The sequence below is a fragment of the Cimex lectularius genome, unplaced genomic scaffold, assembly GCF_000648675.2.
Source record: "Cimex lectularius strain Harlan isolate CLEC.00 unplaced genomic scaffold, Clec_2.1 scaffold272, whole genome shotgun sequence".
NCBI classification, from domain to species: Eukaryota; Metazoa; Arthropoda; class Insecta; order Hemiptera; family Cimicidae; genus Cimex; species Cimex lectularius.
In genome coordinates, this window is record NW_019392910.1 from 1 (window position 1) to 22,340 (window position 22,340).

The following is a 22,340-nucleotide window of genomic DNA, read 5'->3' on the forward strand; positions in this document are numbered from 1 at the left end:
TAACTAACAAAATAAGAGATATACACAAACATACATTTCTTCATGCTACTCGCTTCCCAATGAAATGCCTAATAATACATGTTTTATATATATATTAATGTTTATATATACACACACACACACACACATATATATAAATTGTGTAAAGTTTATGTTGTCACACTGAACCTTAAGCTTAGCCAACTAATGCCCAGGGTCTACACCAGCACCCTGTATAAATAACCGCTCCATCCAAGGCTCATAGGATGAGGTGTTGCCATATGAGTTACTGTACTTACCCATGTTAGCTAGGACCTAGAATTCTTGCTACCTCAAATCGCATAATCAGCCTCGTCAGCATGGGCCCGGATTCTAACCATAGGCCATGGCTGCTCCAGCGATCCACCGCTAAGACTTTCCTAACTAACATTACTCCCCTCCAAAACTGTATGCTAAACAATAAAAATCTTATTGTAACCCAAGGGTGCCACCACTTAAACTGGAGTTAATTCCTGCGTAATACTAACATACCTTTTTTTAAAAGATATCCCAGGGCACAAGAGAAGAGGTCTGTGCTACAATATCAAGCCAAACAAAAAATTGTCACCACTCAATTAAATTTTAATTTGACAAACTTTTTCCCTTGGAAAAGAAAAAACTTTTGGATTGTTTTTATACTTTATCCTTAATATAATAACATGCTTAGAACGTTTGTAGATTTATAAAACTCATGAAAAGTTAATTTTAGAAAAATCAAAGAAGATCGGTTAGCATAGATAACAAGTATTCATTAAGAAAAACCAGAAAAAATGAAGATGGAATTGTAAGCCATGAGAAAATAGAAGAGGAATATTACAGAAAACTTGAATACAGATGTGAAAGTATAAACATTAATCATTTGTTTAATATTATAGTCTTTAGACTGTAGAGAATACAACGGCATTCAAGCTAAGCGCAGAAATAATTTACTTTCAATGAATTCTTTATGCTTGGTTAATTGCTGTTCAAATATACATTGTTAAAAAAATTAAAATTCAGTATTTCTCTATGTTAAAATTTTCAATGAGGAATTAATTTATCAGTTATATCAAAATTTTAACCTTTTTTCTTCTTTCTTCTTTTTTGTATAAATAACATCCAATTTTACACTATAAAATATATTCCAGGCATCTACACAGCGGCTGAAGCAAATTGTAGAAAAATATTTGACACATCTTATGACAGATGCCGGGAAGCTGTTTCATCGGTTGCTTCCTGGGCGCTGTGCTGGCCGATGAAACTCACCGTTGTTTGTAATACGGCGGCAAGTAAGCTCGGGCGAAATTAGCTCACCAGTAAATTAAGCCACAGTTGGATTTCAGTTGTAGGCGATGAGAAGAATTGCGATCCTAAATCGGAAATATCATCAGGCTGGGGGTACGGTTATGAATACTTGATAAAAGCCAAAAAAGAGATGTTCAAAGATTTTCAGCATGCTGAAATCACATATAAAATTCGAAAGCCTAACATCACAGTAATTTAAAATGCTTCATTAAACCTCTACATTCAAATCAATAGTAAAATATTAAAATAAAGTTAGATCTCAGAACAGCAGATGACACAGCACAAGCAATCATGAAGGAATTTGAGAGGAAAAAAGATTTCATCGATTTGGTTTTGTTATTCATCAAACGACTAATGGCACTTGCATTTATTAAAATAATACTCAGGTATTGATCGTAACAATACAAAATGATTTAAAACTAAACTGCGGGTTTATTATAGTGCTAACAGCTACCACACGAACTATCTGACAGATATCAAGTTCTCAAATTTTTATATAACAAAATATTTTAAGAAAATCGACGCAAGGAGGCATAAACATGGCAAGCACACATTACTACCATTGAAGAAGATAGAAAAAACATTTTTCGTCGATCCAGCGCAGTGTAAATTAACCAGAAAAGAGCTAAAACAGACTGTAATTTTGTGAAACATACATATTTTTAAAAATTCTACATCTATTATTTTTAAGATGGGGAATTGTATAAAAATATTTATTGAGATGCTAACAGCAACGACAATCATACTCATTGACCAGTTGTTTTATGAGACGCTCGATTTAGTCAGGCGACACTCAAAGATGGAATATTATCAATCAGGTTAGTCTTTTTCTCTGATAAAGTAAATTATACTTTACACATAATTCAAATCCTTACCTTTCATTTAAAAAAATCGATTCAATAAAAATATTCGATTAAAAATTTTGCTAATAAGTTAAAATTTAAATTTTTACACTGTATAAGTTTGTTGTTTGTTCATACTATGTTGAAATATCAACAATTAAACCTTGATGTTATGACATGCAGGAATTCATGATATGATTGTTAATGTAAAAGGAACCGGGATGGTGGCATCAATGATTAGATCTGTAGTAGAAGATTTTAATTTTAAAAGAAAGCTAAATGAAACATTATCTAACGCTGGTAAGATTTACCGATTGATTCAGCCCAATTAGCATTATTGTGAGTGTAAATTGTACAGAATGTCTCCCCGTGCCGTCATCGCTTAAGACGAGTCATCTTAAGAGGATTTACATCATGTATTGTATCCTTTTTGCCATGGTCATATTTCAAGGTTATGCCGAAAGGCTAATGAGATTCTTCTGTGCATCTTTCTACCCGAAAGTAAGTCCATTTTTTTTATGACACTATAACAATTGAATAAGTCTTTGATTACTTTTTAGCATGAGAAACGGAGGGTTTTATTTTTATATAATGATACACTTAAGAGAAGGATATCCTATTTTAAATACAAGCTGGCCAGAGTGAAAAGGAAAGTCCAAGAAAATAAACTTTCAGTGAGGCAGATTAATACCTAAAAGTTCTAATTTTTCAGTAATTTTTTTTTTCTTTCTAGCAAGATGGCAATATAGTGTTGAAGTTAAGACTCAAGTATCCAGGACTCCTTGGTTGGCTTATATATTTTGACATAGCAAAAAGAAAATGCCTGATCTGTGGTGATCTTGAATCAAGACGACAAATTATAAATGATCGGGAGTTGCATAAGTGTCCGGTCTGTTCATATATATTCTGCCTTGAGTGCTGGAATGACGCCGACGAAACGTGCATAGTCTGCCATCCGAAGTCAGCGTCCGATGATGAAAGTATTGATGATGGAAAAGAAGACGATGAAATCGCTTATTGATAAAACAAATAAATCAAAACTTTTGTTCGTCTATTCGTATTTTTTTAACAGAAAATGGCAAAATGCTTTGAATACGATATCAACTAATATACTGTAAACGGCAGCACTGTTTGCTATTCTTCTACAGCAATATGCTTCATCTCTAAAAACATAGATGATTACAAAAAGAGTCAAAATGCATTTGAAAACTCTCTTAAAGCCTGAAAACATCATTGTATTAGACAAACATTAAAGAAAAGTATGTATGGTTTGTTCAAGGTTTAAAAAAAATTACTTGGTTTAAGATAATCTCTTGCATCAGCAACAAGTTTCTGTAAAAAAAATTGATTAAACTTTGAAATAGTTTTTTTACAAAATTAATCACACAATAAATGTTAATGATTTATAATTTTGTGCATACTTTATTGCAATGACTACAAAAATCCGCTGGCACTGTACATGCATCTTTAGATGGACAAGCTGCAGAACAAGCACTAAAAGCAATAAATAACAAAAGATTGATAAAGATAAATAAAGTTTTATAGGTGTAAAGTCCTTGTTAGAGAAACTTTTTTTTAACATACTGAATTTGAGAAATATTCTATGAATGTATTACTGCCAGGTTGTTGTGTTCAAGTTGTTTAATTTTTAAATAAATAAATAACTGCAGATTTTATGTTTGGTTTTGTTTTAATCAGGGCATTAAATATTTAGTTTACAACTTGCTATTTATATGGCTTAGTTATTATTAATTAGGTAGTACTTAGTCCAATTCATGCCAAACCAATTTAAATATAGAGTAATCATTCCGCAACTTGATTGAGTCAAATATGTGTGGGTGTGTGTGTGTGTATATATATATATATATTTTTTTTTAATGTATATCTATATCAGTTGGCACATTTGTTGTTTGTTTGCTACATTAGATGACAATCAAGAGTGAAATATTTCCAGAAATGGTCTGGGGGTTGTTAAGTTAGAACAATCTTTTTTTTAAACAAAATAAAAACGTCTCCTCATAATTGTATTTTGTGATTGGAGAAAAGCAGCCACTTCTATGAACACATCGGGACATTATTAGTACATGTTACTTGTATTTAAACACAGTCACACATCTAGCCCTATCTACCCAACCTTAATTAAATCCTAAGCCAGCGTGTATGTATGTGTGTGTGTGTGGTGTTCAGTGACCGTTAGTTAATGATTATTTGGAGATCGTGAGATGCGGTCTAGTGTGACGTAGGCTGAGGAAAACATTTTCTTTGTCGTACCAACGTTTCTATCTTTATTGAGATCATCTTCAGGGCTCAAAGTGTTTGTTTTCTGTGTAGATGTGTCATTATTGTGTGTCGTGTTGAGAGTGCCCTCGAGATAAAGACCGAAACGTTGGCACGATAAAGAAAATTTTTTCTTAACCTACGTCACACCAGACCGCATCTCACGATCTCCAAATAATCCTAAGACTAACCTAATCCAACCCAAACCCTAACCTAACTGTTTGGGCCTGGGCCGAGTCAGCCCGGCCTTATCTTATATTATTACTCTGCTCTTTTCCTTTCCTCAACATGAATTTTCCTTCTTTTCTTTCAGTATTTGTCGGGCATTCGCGAAATAAAATTGATTTTAGTGCATTTCTCTTATTTCATCTTTGTGCCAACTCTGTGTCTCAACACCTAATTATACTATTCTCAGTTTAGTCTCCATTTCGTAACCCTACCCCAACACCTAACCATCCTAGCGGACCGATGCGAACTCCCCGGTAACGTTAAATCGATAAACGAAAAAATGTATTTATCCAACCGAAAACATATCCAATGTTAAAAGTTCGCGCAATCTCCTACAAAGAAAACCTCTTCACAATACGTATAAACACAAACATAGGTATACACCCAGGTACATAAACAACAAGTTACATAAAATATACATGGTGCACAGGCAACTGTTGTAATTATTCAGTCGCAAAGTGTCAAAAGTGTGTGATACTGGGATAAATACTTTTTTCAAACTTAGAGATAAGGTATATTTTGCATAAAAATACATTCTGGAACCATACAAAGAAGCTAACATCCCTGTTTTTTCATAGCCCGACCAACTCATATTATCGAAATGCCGATAAAAATTAGAATTGGCAAGCATTGGAGACAGCGTCCTCTGGGACAAAGCTAGGCTTTGCATTTTTATATTTTATATTTCTACCATTTTGTATTTATTTTCATAAATAAACTGACAAAGCTTTGCAATAAAGTCGATAAAGTAAAAATTAAACTATAATTATTTTTTGCAAAAGAGACATCAGATTCTATGCATAATACGATAAAATTCGCTATCGCTGCCAGGAGATTTTTCTTTAATTGTTTACAGTATTTAGATATATACATATTTACAAAACAGCTGTTTTAACAAAAATTTGGGCATGTGTTGTTCTGAGGATATGACTTTGTACTGATCATTACTTAAATTAAAAATATAAACAAATGGATACTTGTACTTCGGCCTTCTTGGACGTTTACAGAAACAGTTACTGCAATCCATCTTCACTTCGGATAATTTTGACTGAAAAAAAACGTAAAAAAACAACATATGTTAATATTAGACTAATTATTTTTAAACTACTACTATTAAAAACTCTGCTTAAAAAAAACTTATTCTTAAAGGAAACTTTATTTATAACGGCGAGAAAGTGTGGTTGTGGGAGAGTGGAAACACCCCTTACATTTCCTAATGGTCGTCTGTCTAATGGCGAACACGTTTCGTTTCCTTGACTGGAGAAACCGTTTTGTCATTTAAATTGGTAAAAAAGAGACTTCCAAGTCTTGAGTCTCCTGGAAACCCGACTCTTTAATTGAAACACAAAAAAAACCTAGTTGGTCTAAAATACATACCATGAGAAAACATTCCTAAACAACTTTGCCTCCCCCTAAAAACAGATTTAAAAGGACTATATTTATACTATTAAATGTATGCTGTGTGTCCTGGAAAAATCTGGATGTCTTATTCACTTTATTTATTTTTATGTAAAAATCTCATTTCTTTCTCTCTCTCTCTCTCTCTCTCTCTCTCTCTCTCTCTCTCCTCTTTCCTTTATTACACATACGTTTTAAGCTTATGTTTCTCAACACAAAAACTTTAGGACTTTTCGTTCACTCACCCTCTATCTATTTGTTCTCCCCCCCTTTCATCTATTTATTTCTGTTTTCTCTCCTTCACTCCTTCTCACTCTCTCACTTCCTCTCACACACTCACCACTCTCCACTCTCCTCTCTCTCTCACACACACCACACACACTCTCTCTCTTTATCTATCTACCTATCGCTCACCCTCCTGCTTACTCACTTTCTTCTCTTACTTGTTAACAAAGTTCAGTATCTTTAAGACCATCATTCTCTCTCTCTCTCTCTCTCTCTCTCTCTCTCTCTCTCTCTCTCTCTCTNTTTTTAATATTTTTTTAAAGGTTTTTTTAGCCAGTTTATGTTACATTTTGCTGGAGTATATTTCATATTTTAAGTTAAAAGATTGTGTTATACATATTTTATTTAGCAAGTACAACATAAAATAACAGTATTTATGACTGTTTCGTTTTAAATAGTTTATGCTTTGCAGCCTTGAATATGAATTGTATGAGTCTTGATTTTTACACAAATTGTGTGCGCTTGATTACGGTAAATTAGAGTAAGTCGAGCCTGCCCTTACGTCGGTTTATACGTACCTATTTCTGTCTGTTTCGCAACCACTGGTGAGTTCTTCATTATCATAACATTAAAATTTTATATTTCATGTCAAATATTTCAATTAAGTAGTAAAACGACCCCCCCTCTCTCACTCTATTTTACTTCTTTTTCTATGACATAACTTTGTTCTCTCTCACTCTTTCTTATCTCTTTTCTCTTCCAACCTATTCTCCTTGCAGATAGATTTGTTATAGTTATGGTATAAGTTGGTACAACATTTACAACTCATGAACAGTTGGTGATTCTTGCAAACTAAGAATAAGGCATCCTCGAACCACCTTTGACGTTTTTCATGGCCGGATATATTATTAGTAATTTGGGGCAAATGGTAATATTGGCGGGATAAAGGAAATAAGTTTAAAAAAAATAGAATTTCAAATTGAGGACCTGATTTGTTTCTCACGCTTACTAAATCTTAAATATTTCTTTTAAACAAATATATAGATGGCTTTAGAGATCTTCCGATATACCGATCTTTCCTTGTATTAATAGTAATTATTATTTAAGAAATAAGTTGCTAAAAGCCACTGAATAAATCGTATAGACAATTTTTAGTTACACAAATACTATTGCATACTTATTGCATTGTACTCTTTGGACAAATAGGAGAATTAAGAAATCCAAAGGAAATTTACCCTGCTGGTAAAACAAATTAAACCCAATGAATTATTTATAACCAATTGAAATCTATCTTGTTTCGACTTCTATTAAACAATTGACTATGCGAAAGAGGTAGGGTTTTTAAAATTCACCTCTCGTCGATCAATTCGAGTCAGTGAACATTGCCAGAATGAAATACAATGAATGGGATCGGCCGATAACACACATTATGACTAATCTGATCGTTGTTTTTCAGAAATGACAATTTCTCTATAAAAGGCCAGTGTGGAAACAATGAAATCGTAACAGCTAGCTGATTTATCAACGGTCACGTTCTGGAAGAAAAGACAATCACTTTGGACGATTTATGCAGACGTTGTAGTTTTACCATTATTAGATTTCTCTTTTATTCGATATGCTTGTGTAAACAGTAGTATGGCAATTTTCGAAGTGCAACATGATTGGGAATATAATTCTTCAACCATAGTTCTTTTAAATAGTCATTATCAAATCCTTATTTAAGAAATTCTTTGGGAAATTATAAATACAATTAATCAGAAATTGACAATTATTATTTAATTGCTATAAAGGACTTTGGTTTATTTTACACCATTTATTAAGGTGGCAAAAGTGGCAGGCATTACTTGGGGGCAAAAGTTTCAAAAATCATTTGCAATAAATTTATTATTTAATTCAATTAATTAAGGTTTTTAGTTGAGATAAAAAAGTCAGTGTCACGATCGGGATTCGAACCCACAATCTTCGGCTAGATTCGCCGCTGCTCTATCACTTGAGCTATCGTGACTTAAATCCACTCGGACACTAAAAAATTGAAAAATGACAAAAAGGAGGGAAAATTCAAAAGGTGGGGTTGAGATGGGAAGTTAGTGTCTGAGTGGATTGAGGTCACGATAGCCCAAGTGATAGAGGAGCGGCGTATCTAGCCGAAGATCGTGGGTTCCAATCCCGCTCGTGCCATTGACTTTTTATCTCAACTAAAAACCTTAATTAATTGTAACATATTATTAAAGCTGCACAGTGTGCATGCAGAGGGAGTTGCTACTCGTGTTACAAACTTTACCAGTAGATTCTACATTCAAAACGAAACCAAAAAGCCCTAATTAACTATTGTCCGAATCTCAGAACTTTCGGAGTTATTCCACTTTTTCTGATTTTTTAAGATTTCACGACCGTGCTTAAAATAAACAATGATAACTCCAAAACTAAAAGGTTTTAGACAAATCCGTTTATACTGTTGAAAACTACGTTAAATTTTGAATAAGTTATGAGAAATACTAAACTTGTAAATGTTGGTGAAATAAGCGTTTTAGTAGCAAGAACTTTGAAATTTTTTTTTTCAAAGTTGAAAAACTTACTATGATGATTCTAAACTACTATTGCCAAACCTAGAGACCAGAAAATTTCAGAAAACGTACACCATTTTTTTTTTTTTTTTNTTTTTTTTTTTTTTTTTATCACTGACTTTTTTATCTCAACTAAAAACCTTAATTAATTGAAATATATTAATTGGTCAAGCGGACCACTAAAACTAGTGGATTTAATAAGTAAAATTGAAGTATACCTTCACTATAGTGTTCGAGTGGATTGAGGTCACGATAGCTCAAGTGGTAGAGGTGCAGCGTATCTAGCCGAAGATCGTGGGTTTGAATCCCGCTCGTGTCACTGACTTTTTTATCCCAACTAAAAACCTTAATTAATTGTAACATATTATTAAATCTGCACTGTGTATATTTAGAGGGCGTGGCTCAATTACAAACCTTAATTAATTGAAATATATTAATAGCGGACCACTAAAACTAATGAATTTATTATTTAATGTTCATCTAGTTTTTTTTTGTTTCACCATTGAATTACAATTACTGACATGTGGAAAGTATCGAACCAGACTGCACGATGTCAGGGTTATAAGCAGGGCGAAGAGAAGCTTTGTTCCTTTCCACTTGTAAAAAATTTGTAAAAATGTAGGCGTTTTAGTTTAGGCGTTCTCACGCGGCTCATGACTGAAAGGTAAAGGTCCCGAGTTCGAATCCAGCGGCCCTGCATTCGAACCCGGGACCTTTACCTTTCAGTGATGAGCGCCGTGAGAACGTCTAAACTGTTGCGGCCACCGGCGCCCCTCGTTTTAGTTTATTCCAGTGTTATTCGACAGTGTAGTATTTTCCATTTAAAATTTGGACTACACTGGCAAGCCTAGAACTAGCTCAATAGAGCAAAGCTCTTTCAACATTACGCCGAACTCCAAGAACGTACTTTATTCTGACTTAAACAAGGTAGAAATAATTCCGACTCTATTAATCTTATGCTTTACCCTGTCGATTTGCCACATGAAAAGATTATCATTTGAATCGCTTCGTTACTCGAGTCAATCATCACTCTCAGGCTGACAGATCATTTTGCATTACAAACGAGATTACCAATACGGTTAACGGAGGCATTTCAAACGTGGTTTGTGGCCGATAATCCCCAAGTGTTAGTGCACACTAATCCAGGATTATACTTGAGCAATTCAACTTCATCGAACTTTTCAAATCGAATGTCGGCGTTCTCAACTCTCAACGTCTAGGCTAAAACAATTCTATCCTTCACAATTATAATTTATAATACAAAATAAAGCGCAAAGCTTGTCAAATTAAGTCTGTGTAAACAATGTATCAAAAATTCACTTTGAAGCATTATTTTTATGTTTAGAATCGTAAGTAACAACATAAATTGTAAACTAATTGTGAGACGTTAATAATCAAACTGATCGATCGTTTGTTGTCATATTGTTTATGAAGTTGTCGTCGCTTAGATTGTGCTTGCAAACAAAAACACAAGCTTAACTTTTTTTCAAAGAACAAACATTATTTCAATAAACATGTTTGTCTCGCTAGTTTATCAACTTACTTACTCATTATTTTTGTTGTTATTAGAAGCCATTATGCAAAGGATCTTTTTATAAGTGAACATTATTTGATACGTATTGTTATCCACCGGTGAAATAATGAATAAAATTTGGTTGATTATGCAAATTTGCATACTGACGCGAGAAAAGATAATCTAAGTCTTTTGAAATTTTTCCCCAGAATAGTTACAGGTCATTCCACTTCATTTAACAAGAACATTATAATGCTAATATTTTAATTATGCTCTGTTTTATAAATTAGAGGTAAGAATAAATTTCAAAATGATTGATCGAGAAACATCTGTACCACCACTGAACCCAACTTTTCTGCGTTGCTTCCTGCGGGAAGTATTCAAATATTACACATAAAATCTACAAATATTGCATTTTATTGTATGTTTTTCTTTTATTTGCTTTTTAAAAATAATCAAACCCCTTGCATAGTTTCCAACAATATTCCAAGCAACATCCGTGCAATCAAACTCTGTATACAGGAGATGTCGGAAAAAAAAATTAAAAATGTTCGGATCTACATACTTTCGGGCAGCCAGGTAATAAAGGCTCTAAATAAATATTTTTTAGCTCCAAAATAGCCGGAGAATGCCTAAGTTTCCTAACGGGACTAGGATTACACAAAGTTACTTTGAGGAGGGTTCTAAGATATGTACAAATAGAAGGAAAAGAACAGGCTGACCAATTAGCCAAAAAAAGGGCAGTCCTCTCACCCATGGGACTAGAACCACAACTAGACGTACCGGAGAATGTGCTAATGTTGTAGTTGAAAAATTGTCTTGAGAAAGAAAAACTCAAGTACTATCTCAAACAGAGAGGAGAAAGAACTTTCTCTTTNTTTTCAATGCAAATCATACGTAGTTCAATGTAAAACAAATAGATAGAACATATTGACCACAAAAATATGCACCATTTGTCGCCGAGACTCAAATAGATTACACGAGATTTGAAAAATGGCAAAAAGGAGGCAAAATTCAAAAGGAGGGTTGAGATGGTAAGTTAGTGTCCGGGTGGATCGAAGTCACGATAATTCAAGTGGTTAGAGCAGCGGCGTATCTAGCCGAAGGTCGTGGGTTCGAATCCCGCTCGTGACATTGACTTTTTTATTTCAACTAAAAACCTTAATTAATTTAAAGATATTAATTTGTCAAGGGGACCACGAAAACTAGTGAATGAGCACAAAAATAAGGTTATTCGACGTAATTAATGTTTAATAAATTAGAAGTAGAGTAAAATTAGAAACCATTGTATTTCACATTGAAGAATGGTCCTTGAGACCAAATCTTGTGTGATTGATAAATAAAGCGTTCATCATCATCATCATCATCTCTCTCTCTCTCTCTCTCTCTCTCTCTCTCTCTCTCTCTCTCTCTCTCTCTCTGCAGGCTTGATTTGAGGAAAATTATAGGCCCCTGCTTTCTATGCTACGACCTAAATAAGATGCTAAGGAACGGAAGAAGAAACAAGAAAGAATTTTGCCAATCAAGTATGTGCGAGGGGTGTCAAGGAGGTTTATGAGGCTGTGTCTGAGCATGTGTATGGTCCTTCCTAATTACAGGGGTTCCACAAAACACCTATATAGCTTGCAGTGGAGAATAGACTGGAATTGACGGAACCTGCCACTCTCCAAAAAAAGAGCGAAAGTGTTTTATTTATTTTATTGTTTTTAAGATAAATTTCGCTAAGGACCATAGGGATGGTAAGGTGAAACTGTAGTGAATTAATGACAAGGTTGGGTTTTTTATGACAGGACAGGATAGCTATAAAAACATGGAAGTTTTGGGATCATTAGGGATGTTAGTTGCATATATTAAATAAAGGATACGAACGAGGACACTACCGTCCTGTCCTGAAAGGATAGATTGCTGAACGTGAAGAACAATACGTTACCGAGAAGTAACGGTCGGCAAGATGGGACTTTGGAATGAAGTACGAGGTAATGGGTGCCTTTACGTTTCCACAGCATCCTACTGCGATCCGATTAAACGCTAGCGCAAGCTCGAGAAAAGCCAGACAGTACTGCTTCTTCAGGAGGAGATGATTACGTTGTTGAACTGTAGATAGTAGGTGTGGGAAACTAAACTTATGATCAGGTATTAAATGAAAATAGTCAAGTAGGATACAAAGACATAAATTGAGCGTTTTTTCAAAGATATTTTCCACCAATAGACTTCTAGGACGATGAGAGGATACGTTAAGCAGTGGAATGCTGGGTTTCGACATTATGATAAAAAAGGACAGATTTCCTTGGCGTTGGGAAGTACGTTGTTCTTTGGATGTAATTGTACAGATCGGTAAAGCCGATAAAGTCACGTTTAGGAATTTGGTGGAGTATGTTCCCCGTTTTTCTCTTTTTGACAAAATTTGCTCGTATGGGGAGAAGGCTTCGGAAGTAAGTTCAAGCGGTAGAGGTCTCAGTTCGGCTTCAACTTCAAACTTCTATGTCGTAAGCCTAGTATGTTTCGATGTGCAGAGAACTTATATACAGATCCGCTGTATATTGCTTTGCCTTCCCTTCGTCTGTTTTTGTCTATGATCTGTCGACTGGTATATGAGATACTTTGTATTTCAGTATATATTGAGTAGCATTCCATAGAAAGTTGTCTTTTGTGGAAAGGTCGGTTGTATAGTTGTTATTGGTTTCGTCTGTATAATTGCTCAGAAAGACTTTTATTCTTTGGTCTAAACAATATTGAGCTCCAGTAAGAGGAGGGCTTGTTAGAAAAATTTGACTTTAATACAGATTTATAAATAAATACATATAATGTACACATACGTAGATAGACCAATAAGTGATGACAAAAACTGAAGATATGCGATTGACGTCGATATTATTTCACAATTTAAAACATTGCTTAGACAAGTGGAAGCGTCGTTGGGCCGACTCGACTGACGCGCGAGTGTCCGTTAAGCCGACGGTCAACTGGTGGAGCCCGGAAGAGGTATCTCGAAGGGAAAGCGTTGTCCTGACCGTCCTGCGAATCGGTCACACACGTGCGACTCATGGGTACCTGTTGGTTAGCGCGAATCTACCTACATGCCCAGCATGCCAAGATGACAGACTCACGGTGTTGCACGTGTTGAAGGGGTGTCGCAGCTTGGCCCCGTACAGGGACCGAAATGGAATACCGCCGGATTATAGGAGCATGGCAGCGAGTTTAAAGAAAAACTTTTTACGTTTTTAAGAGATATTGGGGTAATGGGTTGTATATAGTGGGGTATTTATTTCATAGGTTAAAGTTTAGATTTAGTTTATGTTAGAATTGGAGTATGCTGGGAGGCGGTGCAGCATATTATTTCAAGGCTCCACGCTGCTCCGCTAAGCCGGGTCGGGGCGGAATATCGAGTATCCTCCTACCCGAATTCTAGACAGGGGATATGCATGTGTGATTGGGTTTGTACATAAGAGTATGAGTGAGTGTAAAAATGACTAGTTTTAGGGAACATAAGGGCGCCGAAATGACCAAAGAAGTCGATGGCGCCCGACTAGAGCCCAACCTCGGAGTCGCTCAGGCACCAAGGTGGGTGACTCCCCCTGATCCATCAGGGCCAGAGGCCTCCTAGGATATCTCGTAATTCTATTTTCCATTTCTAAAACATTGCTATCATTTTAACGTTTGAATAGTAAAGCAACATGAAAAAAAATGCCAATGAAGAAAAATTATTATATCCGGAGTTTCATCCTGAAATTTTAGATCAAAATAAAATAAAATTTGTACGAGGCATTGAACGAGCCCTTGGGTCAAGTGAACTTGTTAAGCTATTGATCTTTTTTTTACGAAAAAAATATACTAAAGTCGTTCGACGTAGGATGTGGCAGGTTGTTCCACACGAGCAGAGAAAGGTTGCGAAGTAGGACCTTGCCGTTCATTTGCTGGCGAATTTGTCGTGGGCTTCGATTCTGGAATGGACAACATAAAAGCTTTTGGCCCCAACGCTGACTTCCACGCTGAGTCCTCAATATTCATATAAGGGAAAGAGTTACCGATCCGCCTGTAGGCGTAGGATCCAGGTTTGTATTCTCTATTTTTCTTTAGTTGGTTTTATCCTTCAATGGACCCCTGGATTTCAAGCGGAAGAGCTTGAACGAGCCGTGCCATCTTAATAACAACAAAAACTATAAACACTTTTTTCAGGTTTAAGACTAGAAAAACAAGAACCAATAAAAATATAACAATAAATAAATTTTTAAATCGCTGATTTTTTAAATAGTTGTTGATCGTGTAATTTTTTTTTAACTATGCAAGTTTTATTGCATTATTACAGGAAGAATGACTGGTTTAGACATTAAGAAACAACTTCAGAGAAGGTCGTTTTACTATCTAATTGGAATATTTGACATGAAATATAAAATTTTAATGTTATGATAATGAAGAACTCACCATTGGTTGCGAAACAGACAGAAATAGGCACGTATAAACCGACGAAAGGGCAGGCTCGACTTACTCTAATTTACCGTAATCAAGCGCACACGATTTGTGTAAAAAACAAGAATCATACAATTCATATTCAAGGCTCCAAAGCATAAACTATTTAAAACGAAACTGTCATAAATATTGCTATTTTATGCTGAACTTGCTAAATAAAATATGTATTACAGAATCTCTTAACTTAAATTATGAAATACGCTTAAGCAAAATATTATATAAACTGGTTAAAAAAAATACGACGAACAAAATGGCATTTATAAAAGCCAATATATATAGAAAGGGACAAAAAACAGATAAAGAAAAGAATGAGAGAGTGAAAAACAAGAGAAATATTAGAGATAAAAAGAGAGAGAGGTTAGAAGTAAAATAAATAGAAAAAGGGAAAGACAGAGATGATATTAAATTTTTATAAAAGTTGAGAAAAGAGACTAACAGAAAAGGAGGGAAGATAAAGAAATAGAGAGAGAGAGAGAGAGAGAGAGAGAGAGAGAGAGAGAGAGAATGATGGCTTTAAAGGTATTAAACGTTGAGAAAATGTAAAAGAAGAAAATAAATAACAAGGAGGGAGAGCACTTAAATAGAGTGAGAAAGAGAGAAAGCTTGAAAGCTATTTAGCTTTCTTTATTTAAAGAGAAAGAGAGAAAGAGATATAGAGGGAGAGTGAAAAAAAGAGAGAGAGAGAGAGAGAGTGAGTAATAGAGAGGGAGAGAGTGTGTAAGAGAGAGGGAGGTATGGAGGGAAAGGAAGAATAAATAAGACCATTTTATTTTTCACTCTAGATTTGATCCTAAAAAAACCACTTTTACATATTAACTAGAACGTTCCAACTCACCGACATTTTTTATGTACTTCTTCCTACTGATACACCTTCTTCCTTGATGTCCGAAATCCCAAAATGACTCCTTTTGAAACGTTCTTACCATGTTGGGTAAGAACAATCCTTTTAACCAATACCGCTTCCGTACTTTTCATACCAAGATCCAGGGAGTTTTTCAGAATTATTACAATTTTCTCCGCTCTAAAGACAAAGAGTTTTGGGTAAGTTCCTGGATGTGGTCCATGCTTTTTATAAACATTTATATCGTTATTGTTTATAAACTTAAACGATTCATAACCACACTTTATTACCTTATCCTATTTACTTACCGCTGCTTCAGAATGAGGTGCGACAAGGAGTATTCAGATCACACGAATACAACCTGGCCTCCCGCAAGGGAGCGTTCTTGGTCATATCTTTTTATTATCTATTCATTACCACCTTCGCGAGAAAAACAACGGAGCGGGTAAACGTCATTAAAATTCATCTAATTCGTAGTATGCCAATTAAATTTTTGTTTTTATAATTTTTTTAAATTCACATAACGTTATTGATTCATTATTTAATAACTAGTAATACAATCTTTGGTATTCCAGATTTTATGTAAAAATATTAGAACTAAAACACTAACAAAGAACACTGAATAAAGATTCAGCGTACAAAAAAAAAAGATAAAACAGAAATTTTCAGTTTTGTATTTTTTTCCAAAATTGTGCAATATGCGCGTTTAGCGGTCTTGAAATTCTCCATTTGTCTAAAAATAATTGGCAACATCCCATTCTCCTGATTGTTAATAAGCCTTCGCCTTCCCAATACTGGGGCAGTCCTTATACAGACTACCGCAGACGGGAGGGGGCATCAAAGACGTCCTACACGAACAAACTGCATGTTGTCCCGGGTACAGTAACCAATTGAAACAGGAGAAGTTAACATCCGATTAAGGTAGTTATTTCATTTCTTTTCTTCCAGCAAATATGTGTCAAGTTGGAGTGGAAATTTTTCGAATGTTATTATCAATGTGTTATCATAGGACAAGTTTCTTTGTTATCACCTTATACGATTGAAGTTGAGTCTTACGATTACTGGTGAATGGTGAGATGTTTAATTTAATTTGTACCTAACATACATGATACATTTAAGAGGAAATAGTGTACGAACACTGGATCAAGGTATGGTCTTGAAGAAGAAGACAGCAAATTTAGTTGCTAATGTGAAAATTGCTGTCTTCTTCTTCCATCCAGTGTTCGTAAGTAAAAGGTGGTCCATAATACTGAAAACAGAAATAGATTAATCATAATGTACAGAGTAATAAATTATATAATAATTTTGTAAACTGAAACTCTGAAAATTAATATTATTAGAAATTGAGTTTTTAAGATCGTGAATGAGAAATAGGAGAGAGAAAAAAAATATAGAGAGAGAGAAAGATAGTAAAGCAAGAGAGTAGAATGAAAGAAAGAAGAGTGTAGAAAGAGAAAAGGTTTAGGGAGTGTGAGAAGCAAAAACAAAATTACAGAAATATATTCCAAATTTTCTAAAACATAAACTGAAAGGGAAAATATCTCTAAGTGAAATAATAAGTGAATAATGGAGTAGAATGATATAAATATGAAGACACTGGGATTGAGAAATGTCTCTTGGACCTCTCTTACATTCAAAGCAATAGAGTAGGGAGAAATCTCTAAGAGAAAGAATATGGAAAAAAAGGATGGGAGAGAACGCTATAAAGATGAAGGGAGAGAGAAAGAGAGAGAGAGAGAGAGAGAGAGAAAGAAACAGAGAGAGAGAGAGTAGCATAAAAAAAGGAGTGTGTTAAAGGGACGTAAGAAGATAGGTGTAGATGGAAGGTAGAGGCATTGTGAGAAAGTTAGAGATATATATATTCTAAAAGAATAGAGGATAAATCTATTTAAACACATAGAGATAGAAGGGGGAGAAGTCTCCAAGCGAAAGAATGAAATAATATGGAAAAAAGGATGGGAGAGAACGCTATAAAGATGAAGAGAGAGAGAGAGAGAGAGAAAAGAGAAGCGAGAGGTTAGAATGTTAGAAATGAATTTAGAGAAGTAAGGAAAGGGGTAAATAGATAGACGAGGAAAAATGATAGAAGGAGAGTGAGAAAGGAAAAACGAAGTTAGAGAGCAATATTTTAAAAGAAAAGAAAAAAAAAACTTCAATAAAAAAAAATATATATATATACATAGAGAGAGAGGGGTGAGTCGCTGTGACCGAATGAGGGCAGATGGAAGAGAAAGACATAAAGATGAAGACGTGAAAGACAAAGAAAGAGTGCAAAACTGCATAGAAAGCGAGTACGGCTAGGTGAGAAGACAAAGCAATATATATATAGCGATATAACTAGGCAGACAACGATAATAATAAAAATGTGGAATGAAAGGTTGAGAAAATCTGAGTAGAGTAAAAATATGTCCCTAAGTAAGTTGAGAATTTTATAAGTAAGATTAAATTACAAGATTTTATTAAGTTCAGGTGGTATGAATGTTATGACACTTCGTAAATCATAGCAAGAAAAACATGAAGCCTAGCAACATCAATAATTGTAACTAGTAATTGCAATTCCACAAAAGACATTAGAGCTTTATTATTTAACATAATAAGAACCTTCGATTTATAATAATTTGTTTAGAACTAATTACTTCTGATAGAATCGGGTAGCCAGAGGCATGGTGGCCTCTCAAGCCATAAATCTTTCGTTTTCGAACGTCAGCAAATGGCAGAATTTTTATTTTTTTAAATACTTCCTCTTGGGGTGAACAACCTGTCTGCCCACCTACATTTCGCCGCTGTTGAAAATATAGCAATTTGGACAAATGGGTTTTCAATGTTTTACCAGCGTACGTGGGGTAGGAGCCGACCACTTCTTGAAAAATCTGACGCCTATTTAATTTGGAAAGTTTAAAATATATAAAGATAAAAATTTCCATAATAACATTTTAATCCTACGCATTTCCTATCTAATATACTTGAAAACTCCCACTCTCGATGTACTTGGGAGCTTTTTAAAATATACACTTTAAGAGGTGCAGTCAGTTAGTTTGAATTTAAATTTTTCTATATATGACAAAAAGTTAGATAGCAACATTGCTTTTTCACTACCTGTTTTCTTGCGGTTAACTACATTTAAATAATTTATATAATAACGAACACTCTATGTCTGATGCATATGAATATGCATATGATACAATTGCATATTTAAAATGTAGAGAGTAGGCGGATCAAGAAATACCGACAACAGATAATTTCATTAACGTCAATGATTAAAAACCAATAAAATTAGGGTCTTTGAACTGACGCCTTAAAAACTATTTTCAACGGGGCAATTTTATCTGCGATTACATTCGCACTTATTTGGTAAAAGGCTTTGACACTTGGAAAAAAAGACCTACGTATTGAAGACTAAACATAAATGCTCTTTAGGAATAATATTTATTACTCTGAAAACTTGTTCATAATAAGCATACATCTTCGTGTACTTCTCGACTCTAAAACGACATGTCGTTCCCGAGTACTCGTCGTCACAAGACTAGAGGATCTTTAGCGGCCGCACCTGGCCTATTCGGCCTTATCGGACGTTTTGATTCTCAAGACACACGTCCGCATACGACGGAATGGTGTTACCGCCACAGCATTAGTGCAGAGGCGCCCCAGCTTCTAAGGGCCAAGACAACCTCGCTCTCCGCTTGTCCAATCCGAAAGGTCGGGCCCGCATTGTGCATCGGGTCGTAGGCCGCGCGCAAAGGGCTAACAAGCCGAAATACATCAGCCTGTTCTCCTGCGCACTCCCTAGATAGAGAAGGCCACTCTATCTCCCAGAGTATAGGAGCTTCCCTAGCGTAGAAATTACCGGATCTGCCCCGGCCGCGGTTTTGTTTATTGGTAACCACTCTCTAGATGAGCACTGCCTACGGTAAAAACCTCCTGTCGAGCTCAGCCTACACCTGCCATGCGCATTCGAGTGACGCCATAGGCTCAGCCTAGGTGGTCCGATCCTTCGATTCCCCACGGGTACCACGCCGGTCATACGCACAACAATGCAAAGCATACTCGAGTAGGAGAAACCGATTCACTACCCGTTTCCGTCCGCTTACTCACGCATTCGAGGGACTATTCAGCATAATCCTCGCGTCCTCAACGCCTATACGCTGTCGTCCGGTACGCCGTATCCCGTGAGGCCGGGTGTATAACGATGGCCATACGCAAGCTTCACGAAGGTCACAAGTAGAAGACAGCCTCTGCCTAAGTTCCAGCCAGGGGCGTCACTACGCGCCACCACGAAACCATTCCCAGTGTAACTTTGGGCTGATTTTAAAACATTTAAGTTACCCCGTGGTACAGATGGCCATGCACCCCCCCCCGTCTATGCAGATAGGATCTGGTGCACTGGACCTCCTGTGACTCTGCTAAGGCACCCGACGTCCCTGCCGACCCTGAGGCCGACATAAGACAGCTAGTGCTTTAGAGAGATTGCCACGCCCTCAAGGCTACACCATTATTTTGTGCCCGGATACCCCCCTTGCAACCATGGGTTGGGAGGAGTCACAGGATAGAATGAAGGAAACCGGATTGAGAAAAGGGCCGTGGATGAGAACTCGAGGTGGACCCTTTCGGGGTCTCGAGCCTCAAACCACACTATACCACCCGTCGTCGCCGTAGTTCCACACATAGTGGGCTACTGCTCCCAGGGTGGGTACGTGGGCTGAACAGGTGAAATGTTTAGTTAAACCTTCGACCTCACTGAGGTTGAGCTCCAGAAGCTACCAACAGCTAGGTAATGTCATCCTCAACGCGTTCAATTCCTAAAACCAAACTAATTTTTTGCCTGAATTGGTGCCTGTGAAACCTCATTCACACATAAATACATTCTGTTTACTTTAAATACCATTAACTTAGTTCGAATAATGAATCGATTTTCCTCCATCATAAGAGGCTTGTTGTTTACTGGCTGGAAAAGTCCAATACCAATTGTTCTTCAGGTGTAGAAACTGATAAAAGTAAGGACTCGCCTCTAACTTATTCTTACTTAACTACTACTTACTTATAAAGTGACTTTACAGCCAACAGCTTGACTATTCCTTGTAAATATATATATATATANAAAACCTTAATTAATTGTAATTACTTTGTTAAGTTATATTTAGGAGTCGTGGCGTGTATTGGCATGCTTGAAATTGCCTCTTCTTAAAGATCTTCTCTGAATAATTGTTTGTCGTCTTAGAAGCTGCTTACTCGTTTGCCCTATGAGGCCATGTGTGATTGGGAAAAAATCCTCATAAGATCTGATAGCCAAGCAGCCATTAAAGCATTAGCAAATAAAAGAATTTCATCAAAATTAATCAGTGAATGCATCCAAAATCTCCGAAACCTGGTAAAACACAACAACCTGATGATATCTTGAGTGTTAGGGCACAGAGGAATTTTGGGAAACGAGAAAGTGGATAGGAGGAGGAACTGCAAGACCATACAAGGCCCCGAACATATACTTGGGATAACAAAAACAAATATAGAATCCTCCATCGCGGAATAGAACCAAACAAAACAAATATATATATATATATATGAACACATACAACGACCTAAATCAACAATGCAATATACCGACCAACCACTTAGGAAGGAAAGTAGGTACGTTAAAAAAGTTGATTTTCGTTTTTTGCATCCCCCAACAGAGGACTCAGATACTGCAATAAACTCTGCAAATTTTTTCTTTTGAAATAATTTATACCGTACCGTATTTGTAATATTATGGTTTTAATGAATATTCAGTTGATGAATTATCCTTTCTTATATTCTCATCTACTTCTCAGGATTGATTATTGTGCTTAGTTTAGTCTTGCCTAATTATGTCGAAGGTTTAAAATGTTAGCAATTTTTACAATACACATTAATCAAAATTGTCACTGCCAGATGTTCTTCTGTTTTTTTAAAAAAGGCCTTTTTATTTTTTGACGTTGAACGTTAGCGTTTCCTTGGCCGAATATGTAGGATTTCAAAACAGAACGAAATAAATGTGGGTCGTAATTGTTTCCCCGACCTTTCAACCGGCTCAAAGCCGAACGCTGTTCTCAATCATTGGATGATTAATTTTAATCTAAAAACTAATCAACTACTGCAATCATCAGGTCTCATTAATTGTTCTTCGCCGTGCATTTGGCTCCTTTAAAAAGCGATTTCGCAACTGTTTAGTCCGTATGCGTCATTCGAAGATTACGGCATTCCACGGTGTTCGGATTCCTTTAAATTGTAAACTCGATATTTGGAAAAGTTAGTTATTCAAGAAATTAGCAACGGCTTTTATTGCCGATTCAAGGTTGAAGAATAGACTTCCATATCGAGTCAGAAGTTCACGGTTTCATTGACTCGTTTCTCAATGACTCAACAGCTGAATGAAACGAAAGACAACGTATCAAAAAGTCACAATGGCATAAAATGTTTAAATCGTTGTTTCTGCTTTGTAGATGCTCGATGCCGAAGAGAGTTTGCCGCCGAGGGGTGTCAACGGGTCGCTCTTCCAGGAAATCGTCACGACTGATGTCACGAAGAAATTTAAAGAGCGTCACTTCGCACTCCCACTGAGTAAGATGGAAAAATATATTACTGGTTTTCTTAAATTTTCAGACCTTCAGACCATTTGGCACTGGTCTACGTCTGAAGATCAGTGTTCATCAAGTCTAATAGGACGGTTT

General features: G+C 35.8%; 3 protein-coding genes across 8 annotated transcripts in view; 2 read left to right on the plus strand and 1 right to left on the minus strand.

Moving 5' to 3' along the window:
- Positions 1-727: 727 nt before the first annotated feature.
- Positions 728-3,190, plus strand: LOC106669088 (E3 ubiquitin-protein ligase DCST1-like; the record flags this gene model as incomplete). The annotated part of the gene is made up of 10 exons (XM_024229271.1): positions 728-860; positions 1,146-1,286; positions 1,341-1,492; positions 1,555-1,688; positions 1,744-1,939; positions 1,994-2,120; positions 2,328-2,444; positions 2,503-2,645; positions 2,705-2,818; positions 2,878-3,190. Coding segments are annotated over 10 exons (1,545 nt in total), but the record flags the coding sequence as incomplete, so codon positions are not given.
- The window catches only part of LOC106669126, a 56,790-nt gene continuing 37,640 nt past the window's right edge, over positions 3,191-22,340 (minus strand). For 2 of the 4 annotated variants that reach the window (XM_014398416.2, XM_024229268.1), the window contains exons 2-5: positions 5,627-5,697; positions 3,566-3,638; positions 3,440-3,476; positions 3,191-3,365 (exon numbers count right to left, since the gene is read on the minus strand). In XM_014398416.2, coding sequence (XP_014253902.1) covers positions 3,196-3,365; positions 3,440-3,476; positions 3,566-3,638; positions 5,627-5,676 — 330 coding nt within the window. In that variant the 5' untranslated portion in view covers positions 5,677-5,697 and the 3' untranslated portion in view covers positions 3,191-3,195. Of the gene's footprint in view, positions 3,366-3,439; positions 3,477-3,565; positions 3,639-5,626; positions 5,698-6,026; positions 6,072-15,651; positions 15,838-22,340 lie in introns of those variants that run through there. The other 2 variants (XM_014398414.2, XM_014398415.1) reach the window with 2 other exon arrangements.
- LOC106669125 overlaps positions 16,479-22,340 on the plus strand; it is a 76,471-nt gene continuing 70,609 nt past the window's right edge. For 2 of the 3 annotated variants that reach the window (XM_014398410.2, XM_014398413.2), the window contains exons 1-2: positions 16,667-16,728; positions 22,113-22,230. In XM_014398410.2, coding sequence (XP_014253896.1) covers positions 16,726-16,728; positions 22,113-22,230 — 121 coding nt within the window. In that variant the 5' untranslated portion in view covers positions 16,667-16,725. Of the gene's footprint in view, positions 16,579-16,666; positions 16,729-22,112; positions 22,231-22,340 lie in introns of those variants that run through there. The other variant, XM_014398411.2, reaches the window with a different exon arrangement.